The sequence below is a fragment of the Odocoileus virginianus genome, chromosome 7 (assembly GCF_023699985.2).
Source record: "Odocoileus virginianus isolate 20LAN1187 ecotype Illinois chromosome 7, Ovbor_1.2, whole genome shotgun sequence".
NCBI classification, from domain to species: domain Eukaryota; kingdom Metazoa; phylum Chordata; class Mammalia; order Artiodactyla; family Cervidae; genus Odocoileus; species Odocoileus virginianus.
The window spans coordinates 3757561-3779539 of NC_069680.1; the positions used below are offsets into that span (position 1 = coordinate 3757561).

General features: G+C 50.1%; 1 protein-coding gene across 1 annotated transcript; it reads left to right on the forward strand.

Moving 5' to 3' along the window:
- The first annotated feature begins 18646 nt into the window (after positions 1 to 18646).
- NKX2-3 (NK2 homeobox 3) lies at positions 18647 to 21406 on the forward strand. The gene is made up of 2 exons (XM_020907566.2): positions 18647 to 19168; positions 20661 to 21406. The coding sequence occupies exons 1-2, from the start codon at positions 18811 to 18813 to the stop codon at positions 21404 to 21406; spliced, it is 1104 nt and encodes a 367-aa protein (XP_020763225.2). The 5' UTR covers positions 18647 to 18810.
- The last annotated feature ends 573 nt before the right edge of the window (positions 21407 to 21979 follow it).

The window sequence follows — 21979 nt, forward strand, 5'->3', positions numbered from 1 at the left end:
TAACATTTTTATTGATAAATACAAAAGAACAGGTAGTGTTTAAGAGGGAAATAAAAAATCCATAATTTTACCACCTGATAAATGCTATCATTTTGGAGACTCTCTTCCAGGCTTTTCCTATGTGTGTATCTTATAAAGAAAGAAAAAATCTTTCAGACATTTTTGCATGTGCTTTTAAGCAGAGGAGTCTGTTTAGTGGTAAAGACAAGTGTGGCATCAAAGACAAACGTCAGCTTTCTTGCAGTTTTGCCTGGGACTCATCTTGCATCAGATGGAAGCCTGGAAATAGGACAAAGATAAAGCATAGTTAACAGGGAGTTGATTTCCTGAACACTCAGACACAGCCTGCAAGTAGCAGGGGATTCCTGGATGAGGACAGAGGGCATAAGGTAATAGCATTTGATTGTGCTTCAAGTGTCATATGTTGTGTCTGCAGCTGCTGAATGTGCAGCAAAGAGTAGATAATGTTGGATTTAGCTGCATTCTTAATTCTTAATTGTTCAACTACTGGAAGTCCATTCTTCCAGGAAAGACACCAGGCAAGTATTTCTTCCCGCCTTCCAGCCCTTTCTCCTTCTCTCCCCACTCCACTCTTGCCTCCGCCCACCACACCCCTTTTTCTTTCCTTTCTCCTCTCCTCTCTCTCTTTCTGATAGACACAATAATGGTCTCTAAAGATGCCCATACCCTAACTCCTGGAACCTATGAATATGTTGCCTTACATGACAAAGTTTCACAGTGATTATGGGTATAAACCTTGATTGGGGAGATTTTCCTGGATAAACCAGGTGAACCCAACCTAATCACATGAATCCTTAATAACACAGAAGTTTTTCCCAAGTGTGGTCAGAGGGAATCAGTGAGATGGCAGCTAAGAAGGACTTAATCTGTTATTGCTGGTTTTGAAGACAGAGGGAGGGGGCTATTAGCCAAGGAATGTGGGCAGTCTCTAGAAGCTGGAAAAGGCAAGGAAGTGGATTCCCCCCAGAACCTCCAGAAAAGCTACCACTTTGATTCTGGCCCAGTGAGACCCGTGTCAGATTTCTAACTTAGAGAACAGTAAGGCAATAAATTTGTGTTGTTTTATATTGCTCGGTTTGTGGTAATTTGTTGCAGCAGCAATAGAAAACTGATTCTATTTTCCCCGACCCTCTCTCTCTTCTTTTTTCTCCTTCTGCAATTGTGTCTTTGTTGACTAGTGTGTGTGATTATGGGCTTCCCTGATAGCTCAGTTGATAAAGAATCCACCTGCTATGCAGGAGACCCCAGTTCGATTCCTGGTTCGGGAAGATCTGCTGGAGAAGGGATAGGCTACCCACTCCAGTATTCTTGGGCTTCTGCTTCTTTCTCCTGTCCTTTGTATGTCCTTGTGTGTGTGCTCAGTCACTCACTCATGTCTGACTCTTTGCAACACCACTGAATTCCTTAAACAGAGACCACCTTCTCGAGCTCAGTCACTGCAACAAGTTCCCTGGACGTCAGTCTCCAGACTCTGAAATCTACTCATCTCAAAAACAAAACAAGAAAAGAAACAGAAACTCCAGGCTTCATTCTTTGGCTGAAGAGACTGAAGACAGAAATCTTGTCTGTCTTGTTTATTGCTTAATTTCCAACACTTAGAACAGTGCTTGGTACATAGTACGAACTCAATAAATACTTGTTGATGGTTGTTTTCTTGATTAAATAAAAAACCTGTATTTTCCCCAAGCCATGTGTTGCAGCCATTTGCTGCTACTGAATCTGAGTCTCATCATTCCTAAAGGGAGAGGAGTGAATGCAGGGGACCCACTGGGATAAAATTAGTGTTGAAACTGACCCAGGAGTAGCTCTGCTTAGCCAATGTGGACTCTGTTCAGCATAGTTTATGCTGCACTTGGTGACATGATTAAGGAAGCTTCCTCAATCATTCAACCAACATTGACAGTCTGCTATGTGCAGCATTCTCAGCCCTGTTCTAATGACATAAAGATAAATAGGACACAGTCACTGCCATCCCAACACTGACAACCTAGGAATAGCTTGTCGGCTTCTTTACTATGTGTTGGACAGTTTTCACATACCAGGACTTCATTTAAATCTTAGAACAATGATTCACAGAAAGATATTATTAGTCTCATTTTAGGGTAAGAAAACTAAGCCCAGAAAGTTCACTTATATAAATGGCAAGTAAGTGATATCTACCCACCTAGAATCCATGTCTGCCTGACTCCAAAAGCATATAATTACTACTTATACTGTCTAATGACTTGTAGTTTACAAAGCACTTTTATGACACATTATCTAACTTACTCCCTCAATAAGTTTATGAAATATGCATTGCTGTAACCATTTTGCCAAAGAGAAAATTCAAACTCAACTTATTTGTCCAAGTCACAGAATTCTTAAGTGACAGAAACAGAACTGGAACCCAAATCTTGCGAATCTAGACCCTACTTCCTTTCCACTTTCTTGTTTTTATTACCCTCTGAATTCTGCACACAGATCCACCAGCTCTCTATGACAATAGGCTCTGTGACCCTGGTAGAAACATGTGTGGGAATGCAAAATAAGGCAAACAGTACTGCTAGAGCTCAAGCTCATGCCAGGCGACAATGTATTAGTTAGAGCTATGTATAGTCTATGCTGTCATTTGTAATAACTTGCTTGATCCAGGGCCAGTAATTTCATAACTATTCTCAAATGTCATGTTGGGCTTATCTTACACATTTGTTACACCTAGAACAAACCCCACCTTTTTCAACAATTTAACATTAAAACTGTGCTCATCAATAGAAAAGACAAGTCTCCAACTAACCAATATGCTATAAACTCTTCCTCCTTCCCAGTAAGGTTTCTATGGCCTTGATGATTACACAAACATCAGATCATGGCTGGGTCAAATGCTTATCAAGTATGTTTAAGATTTAGTAGTGACAAGAGAGAGCGAGAAAATACCTTAAGTGTAGTGATCACCCCTTTACTCATTTCTGTATCTTTCATAGCATTTAGGACAAGACCTAGTTCATGGAATTCATTGAATGAAGAGTGAGTGAACGCTCCAGTGAAAGCTCCAATGATACCAACATGGGGAGACTCTGTAAAGGAGCTCAGAACTCAGAGCACTGGAAGCAGAAAGGAAGCCTGTGCAAGAGCTGATGAAGTTTATATACAGTCATAAGGTTGTGGCTTGCTACAACCTACAAATTAACTGCACCAGTTTATTTCTGAAGTTTTCCCAGAGCCTCTGCTAGCATATTGGTGTCCTTTATCAAAATATTCCCATCCTGCCACTAATTTCCTGGTGCTCTCCCATGGCCCAGCTCACTGTGCCCACCAAGCCCATGTGCACCTCCTCCAACTAGTCTCCAAGGAAGCAGTAATACTGCTTTCCCATTCCACCCCTCAGCTCTCCAAGGATCTCCCTATCATTATCCAAGCAACCAACCACAGTGCTGATGCTACTCAGGAAAGTCCAGATGCAGTGATTCTCACACTTTGTGTGAAAACAATACTCAGAGAATTCAGTTTAAAATACAGGTTTCTGGGATTTCCCTTGTGGCCCAGTGGCTAAGACTTTGCTCCCAGCACAGACAGTCTGGGTTCAATCCCTGGTTGGGGAACTAGATCCTACCTGTTGTTGTTGTTGTTTAGTTGCTAGGTCATGTCTGACTCTTTGAGACCCCATGGACTGCAGTCCACCAGGCCCCTCTGTCCTGCAAGGCAAGAATACTGGAGTGGGTTGCCATTTCCTTCTCCAGGGGATCTTCCTGACCCTGAGATCAATCCCCATCTTCTACTTGGCAGGCAAATTCTTTCCCTCTGAGCCACTTGGGAAGCCCAGACCCTACTGTCACAACTAAAGATCCTGCATGCTGCAACTAAGACCCAATGCAGCCAAATAAAAATACTTTTAAAGAAAGTTTTCTAGGTCCACCTACAGATTACATCCCAGAAGATGTAATTTTCTAACAAACACCCCTAGGAGGTTCTGATGTAGGTGATACAGAGAACACTCTTTGAGATGAAGTGGTCTAGATTTTGACCCTAGATCAATGGTTCATAACCTGGCAGTTTATGAATTCCCCCATTCCCCCAAGCTGAGGATAGATTCAGGGGGCCCATAAACTTAAAGAGAAAAATACATCTTTATTTAATCAATTAATAAAGTAGCACCTATATTATTATATGCCTATTTTTAAATTTTATTTATTTATTTATTTTTTCCCCATTTATTTTTACTAGTTGGAGACTAATTACTTTACAATATTGTAGTGGTTTTTGCCATACATTGACATGAATCAGCCATGGATTTACATGTGTTCCCCTTCCCAATCCCCTCTCCCGCCTCCCTTTCCATCCCATCCCTCTGGGTCTTCCCAGTGCACCAGCCCTGAGCACTTGTCTCATGCATCCAACCTGGGCTGGTGATCTGTTTCATCCTTGATAGTATACTTGTTTCAATGCTATTCTCTCAGAACATCCCACCATCACCTTCTCCCAGAGTCTAAAATCTGTTCTGTACATCTGTGTCTCTTTTTCTGTTTTTATTATATGCCTACTTTTTAAAAAAAGATTTTGACAAATATACTTCAAGATTATTGTATGTATTTAACTTTATGCATTTAAAATATTATTCTGACAGGGGGGTCTATAGTCTTCCCTAGACTCTCAAAATTATAAAGTGGTCCTTGGCCAAGAAAAACAAAGTTAAAAGTCCCTGCTCTAAATGGAGCTAATTATGCCAAAGGGCCAAACTAACTTCTAGCATCCTTTTGCTTCCTGTTTTTTTCTCTACTGCCCCTGCCCCAAAGCCAACCTTTCCACCAGGTGGAAGCTCTCACAAGAACCACTGAATTCTCAGGGCTGAAGAAGGAGCAGCCTCTCTGCAGCGACTTCTTCCTGAAAGTGACCTTGGCAAAGGTTAGGAGGGGTGGGGTTCTCCCGAAGCTTCCCTTGGCCTGGAGAACTTGTCCCTTTGTTTTCTCCATCAAACTGAGACACATTTCCTAGTTCAAAATCTACTGTTTCGTCAATATAAATATTGACTTGAGGGGATAAGAGAACCACACTCTAGATGAGTAAAAACTTCCTGGAACAGGTCACTAGATACTCATCAGAAATAGAAACTCAGAGAGGTGGAGAGGCAGGAGTGTCTGCTGGGCTGTGTGCCAGTACCAGCATCCTCACTTGATTACATACATAGTCTGGACCAAAAGGAAACAAGGTGGGCATTTCCTTTTGGAAAGAGAAGGAAAAGCAAGGCTATATGAGCTGGCCAAACGAGACCTCAGGACACAGGAAGTTGGGACATGCTCCCCAATTACAAGTCTCCTGTGCTTTCTAGACTCCTAAGTAGCTGCTGAAAGCCCTATCCAGTTTAAAAATGAGGCAGTAGCCTGGAAAACAAGTATTCTGGCCCCTGGCACCATCTCCACTGGATGCTCTCTGCTCAGAGCTCCTGGAGAGCTGCAGAGATTATCTATGCATCCACAGCCGGAAAGAGATCGGCATTCTTGGGTTTGTAACTTTAAGAAAATTAATGACCAGGCTAGACGCGTCCTGGGGACTCCCGACTCTCAAAGTCCTAACACCCCAGGGCGGGATTTCTAGGGCAGCGGGAATGCCCCACCTCTGGCTTTGGTCAAGACTGGGATTTCTTAGGAGGTTGGGGGGCCAATCAGCGGCCATAAATCTTAAAGACCCTTTACCGTTTTACAAGCGAGTTCTCTGGAGCTGCTCTTCTCCCTCTTGCGTTCTATTTACAACGCCAAAATCTCCTTGTTAATGGACCTGGGATAATGGTGTTTACTTAACCGCGATAAAGCGCTCAGCTTCCTGGGGGAGCGGCTGTAAAATGTCCTGGAGGTAGGGGTGGTGGGGAGGCGCCGTAAAAGCGGGCGCTGGAGGGGCCAGGGCACCAGGTTTTCTTCCAGGCCCGCCCCAGCCCTCCACCCCGCTAAACCCAGCTGAGCAGCCCAGGCCCCGCGGGTGATTTCGGTTCCCACATAAATCACCAGCGCCAGAGTCTCGGGAAAAGGCGCATTTTTCATTGCTGGTTGCAGGGCAACTCCCGACAGCGAACGAGAAACAGAAGTTGTCTTTAGATAAACCGTTTACCGGAGCGTGCGTCCTGGCAGCGCGGCCCCCAAAGCACAGGGCAACCGGGTCCCGAGGCCGCGCCTCCGCCAGCCCAGCACCTCTCAGGGGCCCCAAGAAATAACCAAACCGTCCAAAGGGCTGGCCCCGTGTCCTCCCCCCAGAGTAGCGAAAGGGAGAGGCAAGAGGAAAAGAAAAGGAGAACCTTAGGGTCTGGGGAGACTGGAGAAGTGTCCACGAAGATTCTAGAGCTCAAAGATCTGAGACCCCAATTCCACATTTATTAGCTGGGTGATCCCGAACGAGGGACTTTACCTCTCTGAGCTTCAGGAATCTTCATTTATAAAACAACAGAAAAAGTTACCTTACTAATTGATGTTCAAAATTAACAAATTAAGGGACTTCCTTGGTGGTCCAGTGGCTATGGCTCTGAGTTCCCAATGCTGGGAGGCCAGGTTCGATCCCTGGTCGGGGAACCCGCATGCCACATCTAAGACCCGGTATAGTCAAATAAATAAATAAAATTTTTAAAAAATAAACCAAATACTTATATAACCTGTAAAGCCAAAGTTATTAATCAGAGGTCCATTGACGGGCCTAGAGGGGACCGGGAAACCCATGGAATAACTGACAAACGGTTCCATCCTTCTGGGGGAGAGGGTTCATAGCTCACATCACGGTTCTGAACGGGTGCAGGAACCTCAGAACTTTAAGAAGCATCGCGCTAATTTTGAAGCGCGACTGCATGGTTTGAGCCAGGGCTCTGACATTGTGAGCCTTTGCTGAAGTCTCCTGTTTCCTTTTCTGTAAAATGGGGTAATAGTTCCTAGGACTGGTATGGAGTGTAAAAATGCTTGGCATGGTGTCTGGCACATTGTAAATGCTAACCAAGCGTTAGATATTTTTCTGCATCAACCCTAGCCCTGTAAGCAAAGACGCTTGAAAACCAGGAATTCCAAGCCTAGCCTTTTCGAGCTCATTGCTGCCGAGATCCCAGACACCTGCCCGCTGCCAGATGGCGGGCCTTCCTACTGCGCGGAGGTGGGTGGCCAGGCCGCGTGTTGCTCCGGAGTGCTCAGGTGGCACGAAGGTGCTGTGGGGAGCTGCGCGCTCGCTGGGCCGCCACTCTTCGAAGGCGGCTCTAACCCCGCCGGCCGCCAGGCGCCCGGGGCTCAGTCATAATCCGGATTTGGAGGCCGAAGCACTGAACTGGCCGCCACCGATAGGGTGAATCAAAGCGGCCGCCATCCTGGTAGCTCCAGGTCTTGTTTACTTATGGACGTGTGTGCGCACCCAAGCGGGACGACCTCGAATTTGGAGTCGGCCTTGAGAGAGGAGAGGTAGGAGCCCCCTCCTCTCCCACCCGCTTCCCTCCACCCCGCAGGCTCCTCCAGCCTCCACCCCTCCGGAGGCCTAGGCTTCCTATCGCCGGCAGACACGTTTCCTTCCCTCCTAGGGTCAGAGGTCAGGCCCAGGAGAGGCCTGCTCCCTCTTCCCAGGAGGCCCACCCCGAGCGTCGGCCCGGAGCCCCGTTTCCAACCGCGCCTCCTTCCCCCCTCCCTGCTCTCCATCCATTAGTGTAATCCTTTGTCCAAACACTGCGGCCGGGACGGCCAGACGTTGGTGTAAACAGACCCGGGGGGACTATTCTAACGATATAAATAAAATAACCATTAATAGCGCAAATTGTTCGATGAACTGGAGGCCGAGCACCCTGGACTCCTGGCTCGCTGGGGTTTGTGTACACAGCGCGGACACCACGCATCCGTCAGGTAAACCGAGGCAGGTGAGGTCCCCGCAGGTGCGTCAGCGGGACCGGCTCATGACACGCACAGGCCAAGACACGCACGCGGTTCCGAACAGACAGACGCACACGCGGAGAACACCGCGTGAGTTCACGTAAGCGCCCAAGCCCAGCCTCAAACCTGGCGCCACAGGGTTACGCCGGCTCTTCTCCAAAAATTCGCGCTCCCAAGTGTCCAACCACGGGCCCCGGAGGCGCCATCCGGCCGCGTCTGCAGCTTCGATGCCCCCAGGGACGCAGAGCTCACACCCAGAAACGGAAAAGATAGCCTCCACTAGTCCCGGAGTTAATCACAATAAACTAACATTTAGTGAGCGTTTATTGTGCCAGGCACCATACTAAGTGGTTCACAGAGGTAATCTCCTTTAACCCTCAGAGCGACCTATGAGGTGGGTACTTTGACTATTTCCAGTTCTACAAAAGCAGGACTCAGAAGTCAGGAATCCGCCTGGAAATAGAGTGGGGACAGAATTTGAACCCATCACTCTGTTCTAGGAAGCGCAGTGCGCACACCCGAGGTGTGGACACTTGCTCAAGTTCCGACGGGCCGTGTTTCCAGGGACTGGAGACTGGCTCCAGAGAGTCCCCGGCCATGCCGGGTTGCGGTGGTTTGCTTCCCAGTGGGAAGTTCCTTCTTCTGCGAAGGGCGTGGGCAGAGTGGCCTGAGAGGCCCGGACAAAGTGGGGGGGGGGGGGGTACCTCGAAAAGCTTGTTGGAGCTTGTTCCCTGGCAGTGGGGGCTGGCAGCGCTACCTGGACTGCGAAGGGGACTCCTCTGATATTAGGACTACAGGCGCGGCTCCCACATCGAGGCGGCCCTCGGGCTAAGTGGTCAGCTCAGGGACACCGGGAAGGTCTCCCTGGGGGCAGGTAGCCCTGGAATCCTGGTTCCTGGAGCAGGACGTTCTCCGCTGCCCACCCCTGCGGTGGAGCCGCAGCGTCTGCAGGCCTGGAAGTTTTGCACCCACCCCCTATCCGTTTTGTGAACTTGGACAAGTCATTTTATTTCTGGACCTCGATTTCCATGGCTCTAAATTGAAGGGAGAGGAACAAAAATCTGTTTCATAGGAATGTTGTAACGATCATGCCTGTGATTTTTTTGTTTACCAGGTGGGAAGCTTACAATCACGATTTGTATTAACTCCAGGGCAAGAGCCTCAGAAGTCAAAGAAGAAGGCGGCAGCCTCTCTCCTTTTTGAAGAGAAGGCAAAGAAAGAGGGAGATGGTGAGGACGGAAGCAGCTCAGAGGGGTTGCTGGTAGCCAGAGGAGAGGCAGGGTAAAGGTCCACACGTCCCTGCTGCATCCCAGCCAGTTTATCTTCCAGACAGTTTCCAGTCAATCCCACCATCCAGGCACATTCTTGTTGGGGGCTGTGGACTACCACTTAGGCCTTGCAGAAACATTTGAGGAGGGGAGAAGTAGGACTGTCCAGTACCGAGCAGGAATTCGCAAAAGCAGAGAGAACAGTGCCTGGGCAGCGCAGCCCACACAATGGTTCTCAGGCTGGTAACCCTGGGGCTGCCCAGGAAAGGGAGAAGGGTGAAGAAAGGGAGTTGAATATGGAAAGCAAGGAACTTAACAACCTTGGGCTAGTTACCTCACCTCTAGGCCTCAGTTTCCTCCTCTGTAAAATGGTTACAATAATAGGGCTATAGTCAAGGATTCTGTTACGAGAAGCAGAAACAATAACAATGGTGAACAGTTAAGGAGCCTTCACAAAATGCCTGGTGCTCTTCTCTGATCTCCATACCCATGAGTCTCCCAGCCCTACCCATGTGGCTTACCTATGGGTTGATAGTTTATGTGGAAGTTGATGAGTGGGGAAGCTCTTAATCATTGAGCCATACCACAGTGCTTGTAGAAAAGCCATCCATGAACAGTTGCTAATGTTATTAATATCACCATTGCTGGTGAGAGAATTAGTTATTATTATCAATAGTATTATTCTGATTATTACTGCTGCTTACTCCCAACTGTGAGGTGGTCTTCATGAACTCCTCTTTATGAAAAAGAAAATAAGTTCAGAGAAGGTAACACAGCAGATCTGGTCCACACACAAGAGATTAGAAACCATGTGAATTTGAAGGCCAGACTTTCTTGTCCACACCAGAAGGAAAAGGAGAGAAAAAGTGCAGGTATTGCTTGGTTGAGGAGGACGCCCACCACTGGGGTAGGTCTGGGGCAGCAGATTTATTTACATTCCAGCAAGGACACTAATTGGCCAGATCTTTATCTAAACATGATAACAATGACATGAGACTTTGGGGATTTGTTTACTGCAGCTAAAAAATGATGCATTTGTGGAAGAGGGAAGCTTGGCCTGGGTGTGGGATTTTGTTTGCTGTGGCTCAAGACAGTGAGAGAGGGGGAGGCTGTTGGTGGTTCTGAAGGTATATCCTAAAACTTAAATGATTAAGAGAACTAGTATCCTTGTTTGGGGACCAAAAAAAAAAAAAAAAAAACCCAACAAAAACCCCTGCAAAATTTGATTGATAACTAATGCTTTTTTTTCCCCAAGTGAAAAAAGGGACACCCAAGAATACTGCTGTCTGATCTCAACTCAGTGGAGGAAAGATTCACAGCCCCCTTCCTTGGGTTTGGCAATCACCCCCCACACCCACCCTCAGCCGCCAGCAAAGGAACACTGACTACACAGGAGGGCTCTGCAAGTGCTTCCCGTCCACCGTTTCTTTAATCCTGACTGCAGGCCTGTAAAGTCCACACCATTATTATCTCCTTTTATAGGTGAGAAAACTGCTGCTTAGCAAGGCTGAAGGACTGCCCGAGGTCACAAGACTACAGAAGAGGTAGACCGTGGCTCCAGGCCCCTCTGGTGGACTCCAGGGTCAATGCTTTGGCCCAAGATAGGTGTGATTATGATTTAAAGAAAGCCCTGTCTTCCTCAGATCCAACCCCAAAGGCAGTCTCCTCACTCTGTGGGCTCTCTCCTGCAGAGAAGAGTTTCGTTGCTGCCAACTCTCACACAAGCATGCTTCTGTGATTTGAGTACCTACAAGCTTACTGGCTGTGGGAGGTGTAAAATGTTCATATGTGCCCGCATCCATGCTCACTTGCTTTGTGTATGGGCACAATTACATACACACACAAACACAGGCCACCGTCTCTATTATACTAATGGGTAAATGGGTGTCTATTTTTTTAAGTATAAATTGCAGTATAATTTCAATGTGGTTTTTATTACTTTCAAGAACACACACAGTCATTACAACTCTGGTAATAAAATCTATTCCCTCTTCTCTGACTGCAAATTAGACAGGTCCTTATGGGACCACTTTGTACAAGACTAATTGTAATGATACCATAAATTGCCTGTATGGAAATAGTGCATCTGATTGTCATGGAAGCTAGTTCTCATCTTGGATCATATAAACATTTCTCTACAAATCTCATGTTACTACAAGTAATTCACATTGTGAGGGGAAAAGGAGGGAGGGGAATTCAGAATGAGTGTTAGCCCAGTCCTCCTGTTTTGACCACACTCTCAGAAAGGGCAGAGCTCTACTGTGGAAGCTACATTTATGGGGAGTCCTGCATGCCTTCTTCCCCCTGCCTATCCACCTGTGCACATACTGTTGTCTTCACACAGGAAGTCACCTTCCTTTTCATTTAAGGAGAAAGATATATCCATAGAAACATATATGTGAGGGAGGTCTGCATCTATCTGTTGGAAATCCATATTTATTAGAGTAATGCACCTTCAGAAATGTAGTTGCTGATGGGAGGTAAAAGGGTAGAAGTTGGCCCGCTGCCTACCTTGCAGCTGGGGACCCTGTCTCTTCTCCAAAAGGCAGTGTCTCGGTTGTCCCACTGGCCCCAAAGCAGCGAGGTAGGCCAGGAGTGCTCAGTCCTTGCCCCTGCTGGCTAGTGTGAGAGCCAAGGCCCCTCTGTCCTCTCCCAGATTTAGCCCCCTGTGTTTTAAGGCAGTCCCTGAAACACTTCCCAGCTGAGGTGATCTCAAGGCTAAATGGCCCCTTAATCTAGTGGGATTGGCAGGAAAAAAAAGGGGAGAGAAGGTCAGTCCAGCCTGCTCTAGCCTGTGTGGAGTGGGGGAGGGGGTCAGCCCTGGTCTGGGAGCCCCCATCTGTCCTCTCAAGGGATGCTTGGGGCCCAGGCCTTATTGCCACCTTCAACTCTGCTGTGATCCTCTCCAGGCTGCCACAATAGAAGGAAACGGAGGCTCTGCAGGATCTGCCTGCAGTGGGAATTTCCATGGGGAGGGTGGCCAAGCTCGCCACCTGGAGCTCCACCGGCTCATCAGGGCCCATGCCTGAGGCTGCTGGGGGAGGTTGCTGGGGGCTGGGAGCTGGGACTTAGGAAAAGTCCCACAGGCTCCAAGGGTAGAGAGGAGCGTTCCTATCACACACCCAAGGGTGCCTGGGCAGTTTTACCCGCAGATCCTGAGACAGAGTGGACTTTCCACAGGGGTGGAAAGGGGGAGGGGGCCTGGGGCTCAGGAGTGGGGACCGCTGGTGCAAGGGTTTGTGAGTCCCTCCATACCAAACACCTGCAGGGTCCAGGGACAAAAAGCAAGAAAATAATGGAGTTGAAAAGGGGGAAAGGGAATGAAATAAGATGGAGGAAGGGACGAAGGCATGAGGAAATAAGGGAGAGCGAAACAGGTGGGGGAGGAGGAGGAGGCCAGGGAGAGGAGAAGGTGAAGGAGAAAGGAGGTGGGGGAAGGGTGGTCAGGAAAAGCTTGGAGTGAGGAAGGAAAGGAGCGGAGCGGGGGAGTCAGAGACAGGCCCAAAGAAAGAGAAAGGGGTGGAAAGGGGAAAAGAGACTGGCTGTGAGAGGGAGGAGGATGACCACTGAAGTTCTGGGGTCCCGGCCTCCGCATCTCTCCTAGGCCCCTGGGTGCCGCAAGAGGTAAGGAGGTCCTTCTCTCGGGTTGGCGGGAGTGAGGAAAGGTCCAGCGGAATTCGAGAACCTACTGTTCAAGGACAGAGGTCCAGCCGGCGTCTCCCCGGGGCTCCTCGCTAGGGCCCCGGGCTCTTGGCCAGCAGCCGCATAGAGACGCGCGGAGAAGCCCGGGAATCCAGGTCCCAACCAGCGCGGCCGAAGTGCTCGGACTTAAGAGAGACGCGGCGCCCTTGGCTGCAGGGCTGAGCGAGGCCTGGCAACCTGACAGACACCCCAGCCTCGCGGTTGCCGAACTCTTGACCTCCGACCCGACTCACCTGCGTCTCTGCAGGGCGAGGCCGCCAAGTCCCGAGACAGGGAGTTGAGGGACCGGACCTGGCTCCCCCGCGCGTCACGCTTTCTGTCCCTGTGGCTGTGCGCTCTGGCGCGCCCCAGCCGCCTGGGGCCTCGGTCCTTTCCAGGTCGGGTCCCCGGCCGTTCGGAGCAAAGTCAGTAGTCCACGCTCTTCCACCCCCAGTTCTCCGCAGGGTCAAGCAAGATGGGACTATCCCAGGGCAGTGGTAATTGTTGGGTGCCCCCAGAGCTTCAGGGAACCAAGGGCAAGTGGGCCCCTAGACCCGCAGATACGATCGCCCAGTAACGGAGCGAAGGTCCCGGTGCACCTTCGGAATCGCTCTCCCGATGCCGACCAGAGACCGGGAACTCCAGGCTGGACACAGTGAAGGCGGGATAAGGCGTTACTTAAAACGACAAGGCTTCAGCAAAAGTGTCTTTCCAAGTGAGAAAGGTTTTGTTGTTGTTCCTCTTCTTCTCAAACGTTTTGAAGTTATTCGCTCCAACTTGACCCCCAGGGAGATAGGGGAGAAGAGTTCTGCGTCCGAGGAGGCCGAGATTACTCGGTTTGCGGTCGGGAGTAAATAAGATCGCGCTGGGAAGAGTCACGAAAAAAAAAAAAAAATCGCTCGTTCTTGCACATGATAACCACATCCCTCCCCGAAACCTTTAGTGCTCCGAGCAAGGAGGTGCTCGGGTTTAAGTGAATTAATTCTCTAAAGACTGCAGCCGCCCTTCTGAAGTCAGTCTGTATTTTAAACGGTCTAAAGACACCGAAATTTCGCTACAGGAAGTTAAACACACTTAAAAAAAAAAAAGGAATGCATCCAGAATTCCAATTTAATCCTCAAGTTAAAACTGCTCGCTGCACTCCCAAATAACACACGCAAATAGTACAAATAAATGTCTGTGTATAGGCATCTTTTATTTACATGTTTTTGTTTGAAAAAATATCGACTTTCACTCGACAAAGTTAGCTTTTCTGATTTCTGTGTTTTATTAGCAAAACAACTGTTTTGATAACAAAAGCTTTATTTATATTGTTAACTTAAAATTTTTTGGAGTGAAGCAGATATACATAGATAGATATTTAAAATTTTTTGGAGTGAAGCAGATATACATAGATAGATATGAAAGCTCTTCTCCCTGAGAAATCGAAACTTGCTTCATTGGCAAGGGCCTGTAATTAACAAAGAACTACAGGGATTACTGAACTTGGACCAATTTTCTCCCAGAGAAGGGAAGTGGTGGGTTATTTAGAAAATTCAATTCCATACACAATCTGGGGAAATCTGGCATTTACACAACCACATGGAAAACAAGCTAAAATTCTCAAAATGCCATTTTAAAATCTCTCTTACCAAATTGCTGAAATTTGGGGGGGAAGTTCTTCTTGAGAAATTAGATCAGCTTAATACTTTATGGGACTGATGTACCTAGTTGACATTTCTTTAAAAGGAGATAATGTATTCCCCTTCTCACAAAACACTAGCCTCTAGAATGCTGACAAATCTGGATATGTTTTAACATCTCTCAACTAAAAACCAAATCAACACACATACACACATATGCACCACCAGCAGCAACTACAACAAAATAACAAAAACCTACTTAATGCTCCTGTAAAAGAGGAATATTTTTACTTTTCTTGTCTCTCTTTTTTCCCCCCCAAAGATGTCATTGAAAATGAAGTTTCTGGGAGAGCAGAAAAAAAAAAAAAAAAAAAAAAGAAAAGAAAGAAAGGAAGAAGGAAATTTTTCAATGGAAAAAATCGCCTAAAATGTTATCACACAGTTTCAGCTAGCAGAGTTCACCCCATGGTGGTTTCTCATGCCTTGAAAGAAAATTACTCCTGACTATAGTATACATTTAGATTAGAAAGCCACTAAAATCTTCAATTTTTTTTGTAGCCATGGCTACATAAATAAATGGCTATTTAAACAAGTGAAGGATAACAGAATAAGCTTTAGCATATATAACTAAAGTGATCAATTTTCTGCCTATATTTATATGTATATTAATTAAGCAGTTTTTGTGTATACAATAATACTTTACGGGAACACTTTACAGCTTTCAAAGCACCATCACATTTTTCTTTGATAAAGTTTGCTGTAATGATTAGCATGTGGTTTTTCTCCACAAAAGGTACACTTTCCCTCAGAGAATATGCTATCATTTTACTATGCCCTGTAATCACATATGGGAGGAGAAAGACTTGTACAAATGTATAATGTGACAAAACAGAAGATAGGCAGATACACTCGATTAAAATAAAATCAAACGCTGTCTTGGATGCACCGATATTTACTTTATCTGACAGTAATTAGCTAATCTATCTGGAACAAAAACCTATTATTAGTCGAGCACAGCTCCAGGATTTCAAAGATCCTCTTTTCCGACAAAAGAATGCAAATGTCCTAGCATGAGATTGTAACTGGATAGGCGCTGGAACCAGATTTCACATTCTGATAAGTGACTCTGGAGAACCGACCACCGCTGCAGTGTAACACCACTCTGGCGTTTTCATTCCGGACAGCCCCGCGCAGTTGGCTGCGCGCAAGCTTGTCGGGGTGCGGGCGCAGGCCAGGCAGGCTCCCTAGATGTGATTGGCCTGGCGGGTATCCCTGCAGGGAAGCTCCGCCGCTGGGGAACCAAATGGACCAAAGGGAACCTGAACAATCAGATGATCCCAGCCCCTGCTCAGGACTTAAGGCCGAGATCTAAGTCTCCCACCCGCTAGACAAGCCCCACGCAGAGCTTCGGTTGAGGAGAGAAATGGACACGGCGTACAACCCCCTTGCTAGGCCCCGTCGCCTGTGCTCTCCACGATCCGGCTCCTCAAAGGTCTCCAGTCCCTCAGGGCGTCCTGCGAGGAGCAATTTGATCAAGGACCTCAGCAGAGAATTCTTCAGACCTGGGTCAAGGATATCTGGCGGGGTAGCAGTGGTAATGGGTTTGGAGGAGATCGAACCGCGTGGGCCTGCAGGTGGGAAGGAGGCAGCCTTCCACGTGCTAAGGGAGAAGGCGACTCGGTGGACTCGGCGGCAGCAGCGGCGGTGTGGGCGTGTCTCGGTGTTCCCGGCACCCCGGGCCATGAGTTCTAAGATACGGATTTGGGGGATGAGTTTAGGATAGGCCTAGGAGCGAAGCGCCGTGGAGAAGCAAGAGAAGGTAGCAAGGAGAAATGAAGGTTTCGGTTGGACACTGGGGACAGATATTTTCTGTAGCTTTTGTCTTTTTTTCTGAATCTTGATATCACTTCAAAAAAACCGCTTAAAGAAGCAAAAAAAAAATTTTTTTTTAAAAACTAGGAGACCAGCGGGAAGTAGGAATATTCCCAACGACAGTCTAGCCCTCGGGATGGGGGTGGAGGAGTGGGATTGCAGGCAGTTTCCTTCTTTTATGCTCGCCTGCTACCGCGACGCATGTACTCAAGAACTGCCACTCAGCAGTGCCGCTCACTCACCCTCGTCTCTCTGATCTTTGCGCCCAGCAACTCTCGATCCGCAGCAAAAGCAGGCGCATTCTTCTCTCCGCAGCTCCGTGGCCTGGTCTGGAAACCCCAGCTCTGCCCAAGGCCTCAATAATCTTAGAATTCAGAGCAGAAAGGCATCGGGCGCCCTTGCGGCTGAAGGATGGTCATCCCGGCGCAAAGCCCAACTCACATAAAGTCTCCCGCACAGCCTGCGGGCCGCCACCAGCTAACTACTCCCGGGCGCACGTGGCCGGCGCTGAATCCCAGTTCCCCAGGCAGCCCCAGGGGCTGACTCCCCGCACCATTTCCGCTCCCTCCTGAACAGCCCCGCCTCTCCCCCCTCCCGACTGGCTGTTCATTCTCTCCTCGGCTTTGGGCACCCACTGCTCCCGCCGTTGCGGGGAGTCCTCCCATGACAGCTCTCCGCTCCCGTTCTCACTCCCAGTCCGCTGCGGCCGGGAGGTGTTGTCCACTGTCCCTGCGCTTCCCACCTGCCCCTTCTAGCTGAAGCCAGTGCTCCCTCCGCTCTACCATCTTGGCGCAAAAAAATGCTTGGAGAGGCTAGGGCCAAATGAGGGGTGCCATGGTTGGGCCAAATCGGTCCCTATTTTTTCAAGGCCAGCCCTGAGGACAGGTTTTTCTGTAGGTCTCACAGCAGCTCCTGCTGCTGCTCACTGGGCTAGAGGTGGTGGTAAGCAAATGCCTATTGTACAGGAAGATGATCTCTATCTGTGCAGAGTTTCCAGAATCACAGGGGACACCATAGATTTGCCCACAAAACAACCAGGGCCCTAGACAGACGCCTGAAGAGGCGTGGGTTGGAGAAATTAGAAAGATGCCTGAGAGGGTCAAGGCCTAGACCCAGGCATCCGATTTCAATAGACGGAAAAGACAGCCTCCAAGGCTGGGTCACCTCCCTTGTGAAGACAGATCCTGCTCTCAAGACCGTATGAAACTACCAAGTGTGTGAAGCCCTTGAACCCCGAACATCATCACCAATGCAGTCAACATACACTGCTTGACTTCTGATGCAGAACAGTAGTCAGTGACATGTACCGAGCACTAACATGAGCAGGCCCTGCACTAAAATCTTGGCGTGTTTTGCCTCATTTATCACTGGCAACAACCCTGAAGAAGGTACTACTGTCTTTTTGTAAGCAAAGAAACTGAGGTTTAGAAACACCCAGGCCATACACTACACAGGCCAGGATTCAAACCAAGAGCTGTCAGACCACAAAGTTCAGTATTTACTCCGTCGTCCTGTCTCTCACATACCTGCTTAGTGAGGCCGCTGGAAAAGCTATAGAAGCAAATGCAACTGGGGCTCTGCCCTCCGGGGGCTCATGATTTACTCGGGGAGACCAGGCAGGCAATATAGCTATAGTACTAGGCAGGAAGTGATAAGTGACACGAATGTCCTTTACTAATACGCGCTGCGAGTTCAGATGCGAGAGAGATGACTTCCGGCTAGGCGATGAGGGAGCGCTTCCTTGGAGGAGGTGGCATTTGAGCAGAGCTTCAGAAAACAGGCTTGTCATGGAGACAAGGGTGGAGAAGGCTTTCCGAGTGGAGGGAACAGCTTGAGCAAAGTCAACAAGGCGAGAACGCACACGTCGCCCGTCCATAGATATATAAAACATTCCATCTCCTTGGGGATCCAGTGCCGGGTATTTACAAGCCAGGAAGTTTTCCTGCCTCCGCAGCAGCTGGAAAAACCACGTTCCTGGGCTATCCTTCCTGGCAGCTGGTTCTCAGGATGCCTCCCAGAACTGGCTTTACTTGGGAAGATGCGGCCAGTCGGGATGGGAATCGGTCGCTCGCGTACCCCAGGCAGTGCAGCCTCTCCCGCAGCCACTACGACTTCGAGACTCTATACTAGTCCTTGTCTATTTCTGGTAGCTACGCAGCACCCCCACTCAGTGGACGCGGAGGGGTGTGGTCTACAGGAGCTGGAACCAATGGGGAGGGAGATCGGGGCGAGAGCCCCGCCCCCGACGTGACGCATGAGCCCCGGACTCCTGCTTCTCAGCCCCGGCCCCAGTCCCTGCAGTGGCTGTAACAAAACCCAGACCCCCAAGTCCGGGCCAATGGAGGCGATTTAGACTGGAGTGGGACCACGTCTGTCAAAAGCCCGACTCGGCAGCAGCGGCGGAGTCCAGAAGGAGACCTGGAGCCGCCGAGCTGCCTCCCCGCCCCCGCTGGGATTTATTGAGTATTTGGACTGGACAATTAAGTGGCCCTGATGATGTTACCAAGCCCGGTCACCTCCACCCCTTTCTCAGTCAAAGACATTCTGAATCTGGAGCAGCAGCAACAGCACTTCCACGGCGCGCACCTGCAGGCGGACTTGGAGCACCACTTCCACTCGGCGCCCTGCATGCTGGCCGCCGCTGAGGGGACGCAGTTTTCGGACGGAGGGGAGGAGGACGAGGAAGAAGAGGGCGAGAAACTGTCCTATTTAAACTCACTAGCTACAGCCGATGGCCACGGGGATTCGGGGCTCTGTCCCCAGAGCTTTGTCCAAACGGTCCTGCGAGACTCGTGCAGCGGGCCTAAGGAACATGAAGAGGAGCCCGAGGTCGTGAGGGACCGAAGCCAAAGTGAGTAAAGGGGGAAAGGAAACGCGCATCTGGAGCAATGGCGGGATTCCCGCAAACAGCCCACCAACCTTGCCGGCACAGCTGCCCTCCCCTTTAGCTCCTGGCTGGTGTCATGCCAGTTCCTGGTCAGCGACAGCTCCGCAAAACTCAGATGCTGCAAGGGAGCCGGGGCGGAGGGAGAAGGCCAAGGTGACTCCGCCAACTACTCCCCCCAGAGGGAGGAGGCGATGCAGCCCTGGTGGTTATTGCTGCCCTGATGCGGATAAGCAACGTGGGCTAAGCTGCCGGGTGCTTGACAACTCTAGCTCTTCCCAAGAGCTAGAGGGGCATGAGCCTCAACTTTTCCCACTTTCCCCTTGGCGTGAGATGCGTTTTTTGAGGCCAGGACAGCCGTTCCCTCTTCTCGGAAAAGGTAGTCCAAGCAGGTTATGTGTTGTGCCTGGTGTCCGCAGGGCGCAGGAACTTAGGTAGAACTTCAGTGGGGGTGCTTTCCTCACTTCTCCGCCTGCAACCCTGCGTCCTTGCACCCGTGGCACCCGGGAGAGAGCGAGGGGATGCTGGGAAAGCGCATGGGAACACAGTTCATTCCTCACTCGCACCCCTGAGGCAACCAGCCTCTTTGAAAATCTGTAACGTTTTGCTTTGTGTCCCAAATTGTGTGGCTTCGGGATGAGTGAAAAACGCGCCGAATTTAGATCCTGTCTGCTCAAGTAGGACGGGAGATGAATTGGGTAGGGCAACAGAATAACTGAATAAAGCCTCCAAGGAAGTGTTTGTGAGGAGACAGAGCCAAAAGAATCTCCTTCCCCAAGGGAAGTTTTGTTGTGGCGGAAGCCAAGGCCTGTGCTCTGACAGCTCCCCTGGGCCTAAAATCGACATGAAACTGTCTAAGTCAGTCAGTCAATCAAATTTCTTTTTCTTTCTAAGGTAACGGCTGTCGTTACTCAGACACTCAGTTGTGGGTAGGTAGGCATTTAAAAGTAAAAAAAAAAAAAAAAACACCAGTTCCTGGGCAATAGCAGTACACTCAGACATTTCCAAGCAGGAATATTTTTGCACATCGCACGCATTTCGGTCGCCAAATACCAACATGCCTCTCACACCTTCAGCTATTTATGACGGAAAAGAAGGCAAGCGAATTTGCAAATATTAGAGTTATGTAGTTACAAGCTTTCATCCTGAAAATAATCATTAGCAAGCCGAGCTGCACATTTAATACAGGGTAATCTCTCGCAGATGCTGAAGTTCTAAATAAACGCGCGCTAACTACCCTTCCCCACACTACGTGCCTCCACCCGTCAAGGACGTGGTGAGGGGCCTTGGGCGATCGAAGGGTCCCACGGCGCCAGAAGTCACAAACTTTCCCCAAAACCCAAGCAGTTATTACTGCACGCTCCGCGTTGCCACCAAAAAGGGTCACAGTGCTCCTGGACCGGAGCCGCGGAGAGGCCGGGAACAACTAAGAGACGCTGTTGTTTTGCTTCTTCCGCAGAAAGCTGCCAACTGAAGAAACCTCTGGAGGCGGCCGGAGACTGTAAGGCGGCAGAGGAGAGCGAAAGGCCGAAGCCACGCAGCCGCCGGAAGCCCCGGGTCCTCTTCTCGCAAGCCCAAGTCTTCGAGCTGGAACGCAGGTTCAAGCAGCAGCGGTACCTGTCGGCGCCCGAGCGCGAGCACCTCGCCAGCAGCCTAAAGCTCACATCCACCCAGGTGAAGATCTGGTTCCAGAATCGCAGGTACAAGTGCAAGAGACAGCGGCAGGACAAGTCTCTGGAGCTGGGCGGGCACGCGCCCCCGCCACCGCCGCGCCGAGTGGCGGTGCCGGTGCTGGTGCGGGACGGCAAGCCGTGCGTCACTCCTGGCGCGCCCGCCTACGGCGCGCCCTACAGCGTGGGCGCGGGCGCCTACTCCTACAACAGCTTCCCCGCCTACGGCTATGGGAACTCGGCAGCCGCCGCCGCCGCCGCCGCCGCAGCCGCCGCCGCCGCCGCGGCCTACAGCGGCAGCTACGGCTGTGCGTACCCGGCAAGCGGTGGCAGTGGCGGCGGCGGCGGCGGCGGGGCCTCCTCGGCGGCCTCGGCCATGCAGCCCGCCTGCAGTGCGTCTGGAGGCGGCCCCTTCGTGAACGTGAGCAACCTGGCCGGTTTCGGGGGCGGCGGCGGCGCGCAGCCGTTGCACCAGGGTGCGACGGCGGGGGCCGCGTGCGCTCAGGGTACCTTGCAGGGCATCCGGGCCTGGTAGGGACCGGGCGGGTAACGCGGCAGGCGACCCCACCGCAGCCTGGCGCCGCGGGACTGAAGAGCGAGAAAGGCTGGCTCCAAGGAAGGACCAGGTCCCCTCGTTAAAAAAAATAAATATATATACATACACGTCTCGCTCCCCAGGGCCCCGGAGCGCAGCTTACGCGAAGTCCGGGGAAGGGGCATCTGGGGCGAAGAGGATGCGCATGAGCCTTCACGGAGACCATCTCTGAGGCAGAAACGCTGACTGGGTGCCGGGAGGACGATGGCCTCAATCTCGGCCCCAAAGGGAGTGCGAAAGGCTGGGACTCAGGCTGCCAGTCGTCTCTCCCAGAGCAAGAAGGGCTTCTCTTTCTCAGCCTTCTTGCGGCCTCAGCAGAGCGCTGGCGGAGAATTCAAGGACAGAGAACAGCATGAAGGAGAGAAAAATGGGCGTCGTGGCTTGAGAAATTCCCAGGCCTTACCCACCCTCTGCTCACTTTGCGGGGCTGGAGTGCCACACTACAGTCCGTTTTCCTTTTCCCACCCGCCTGCCCTCCGCAACAGATACCTCGGCCTGGATCTCCAGATTGTC

Bases quoted from the DNA above. Each gene is read 5' to 3' on its own strand.
- NKX2-3 (XM_020907566.2), top strand. From the start codon at position 18,811: ATGATGTTACCAAGCCCGGTCACCTCCACCCCTTTCTCAGTCAAAGAC. The intron at 19,169-20,660 runs GTGAGTAAAGGG...CTTCTTCCGCAG, and splicing joins CGTGAGGGACCGAAGCCAAA to AAAGCTGCCAACTGAAGAAA.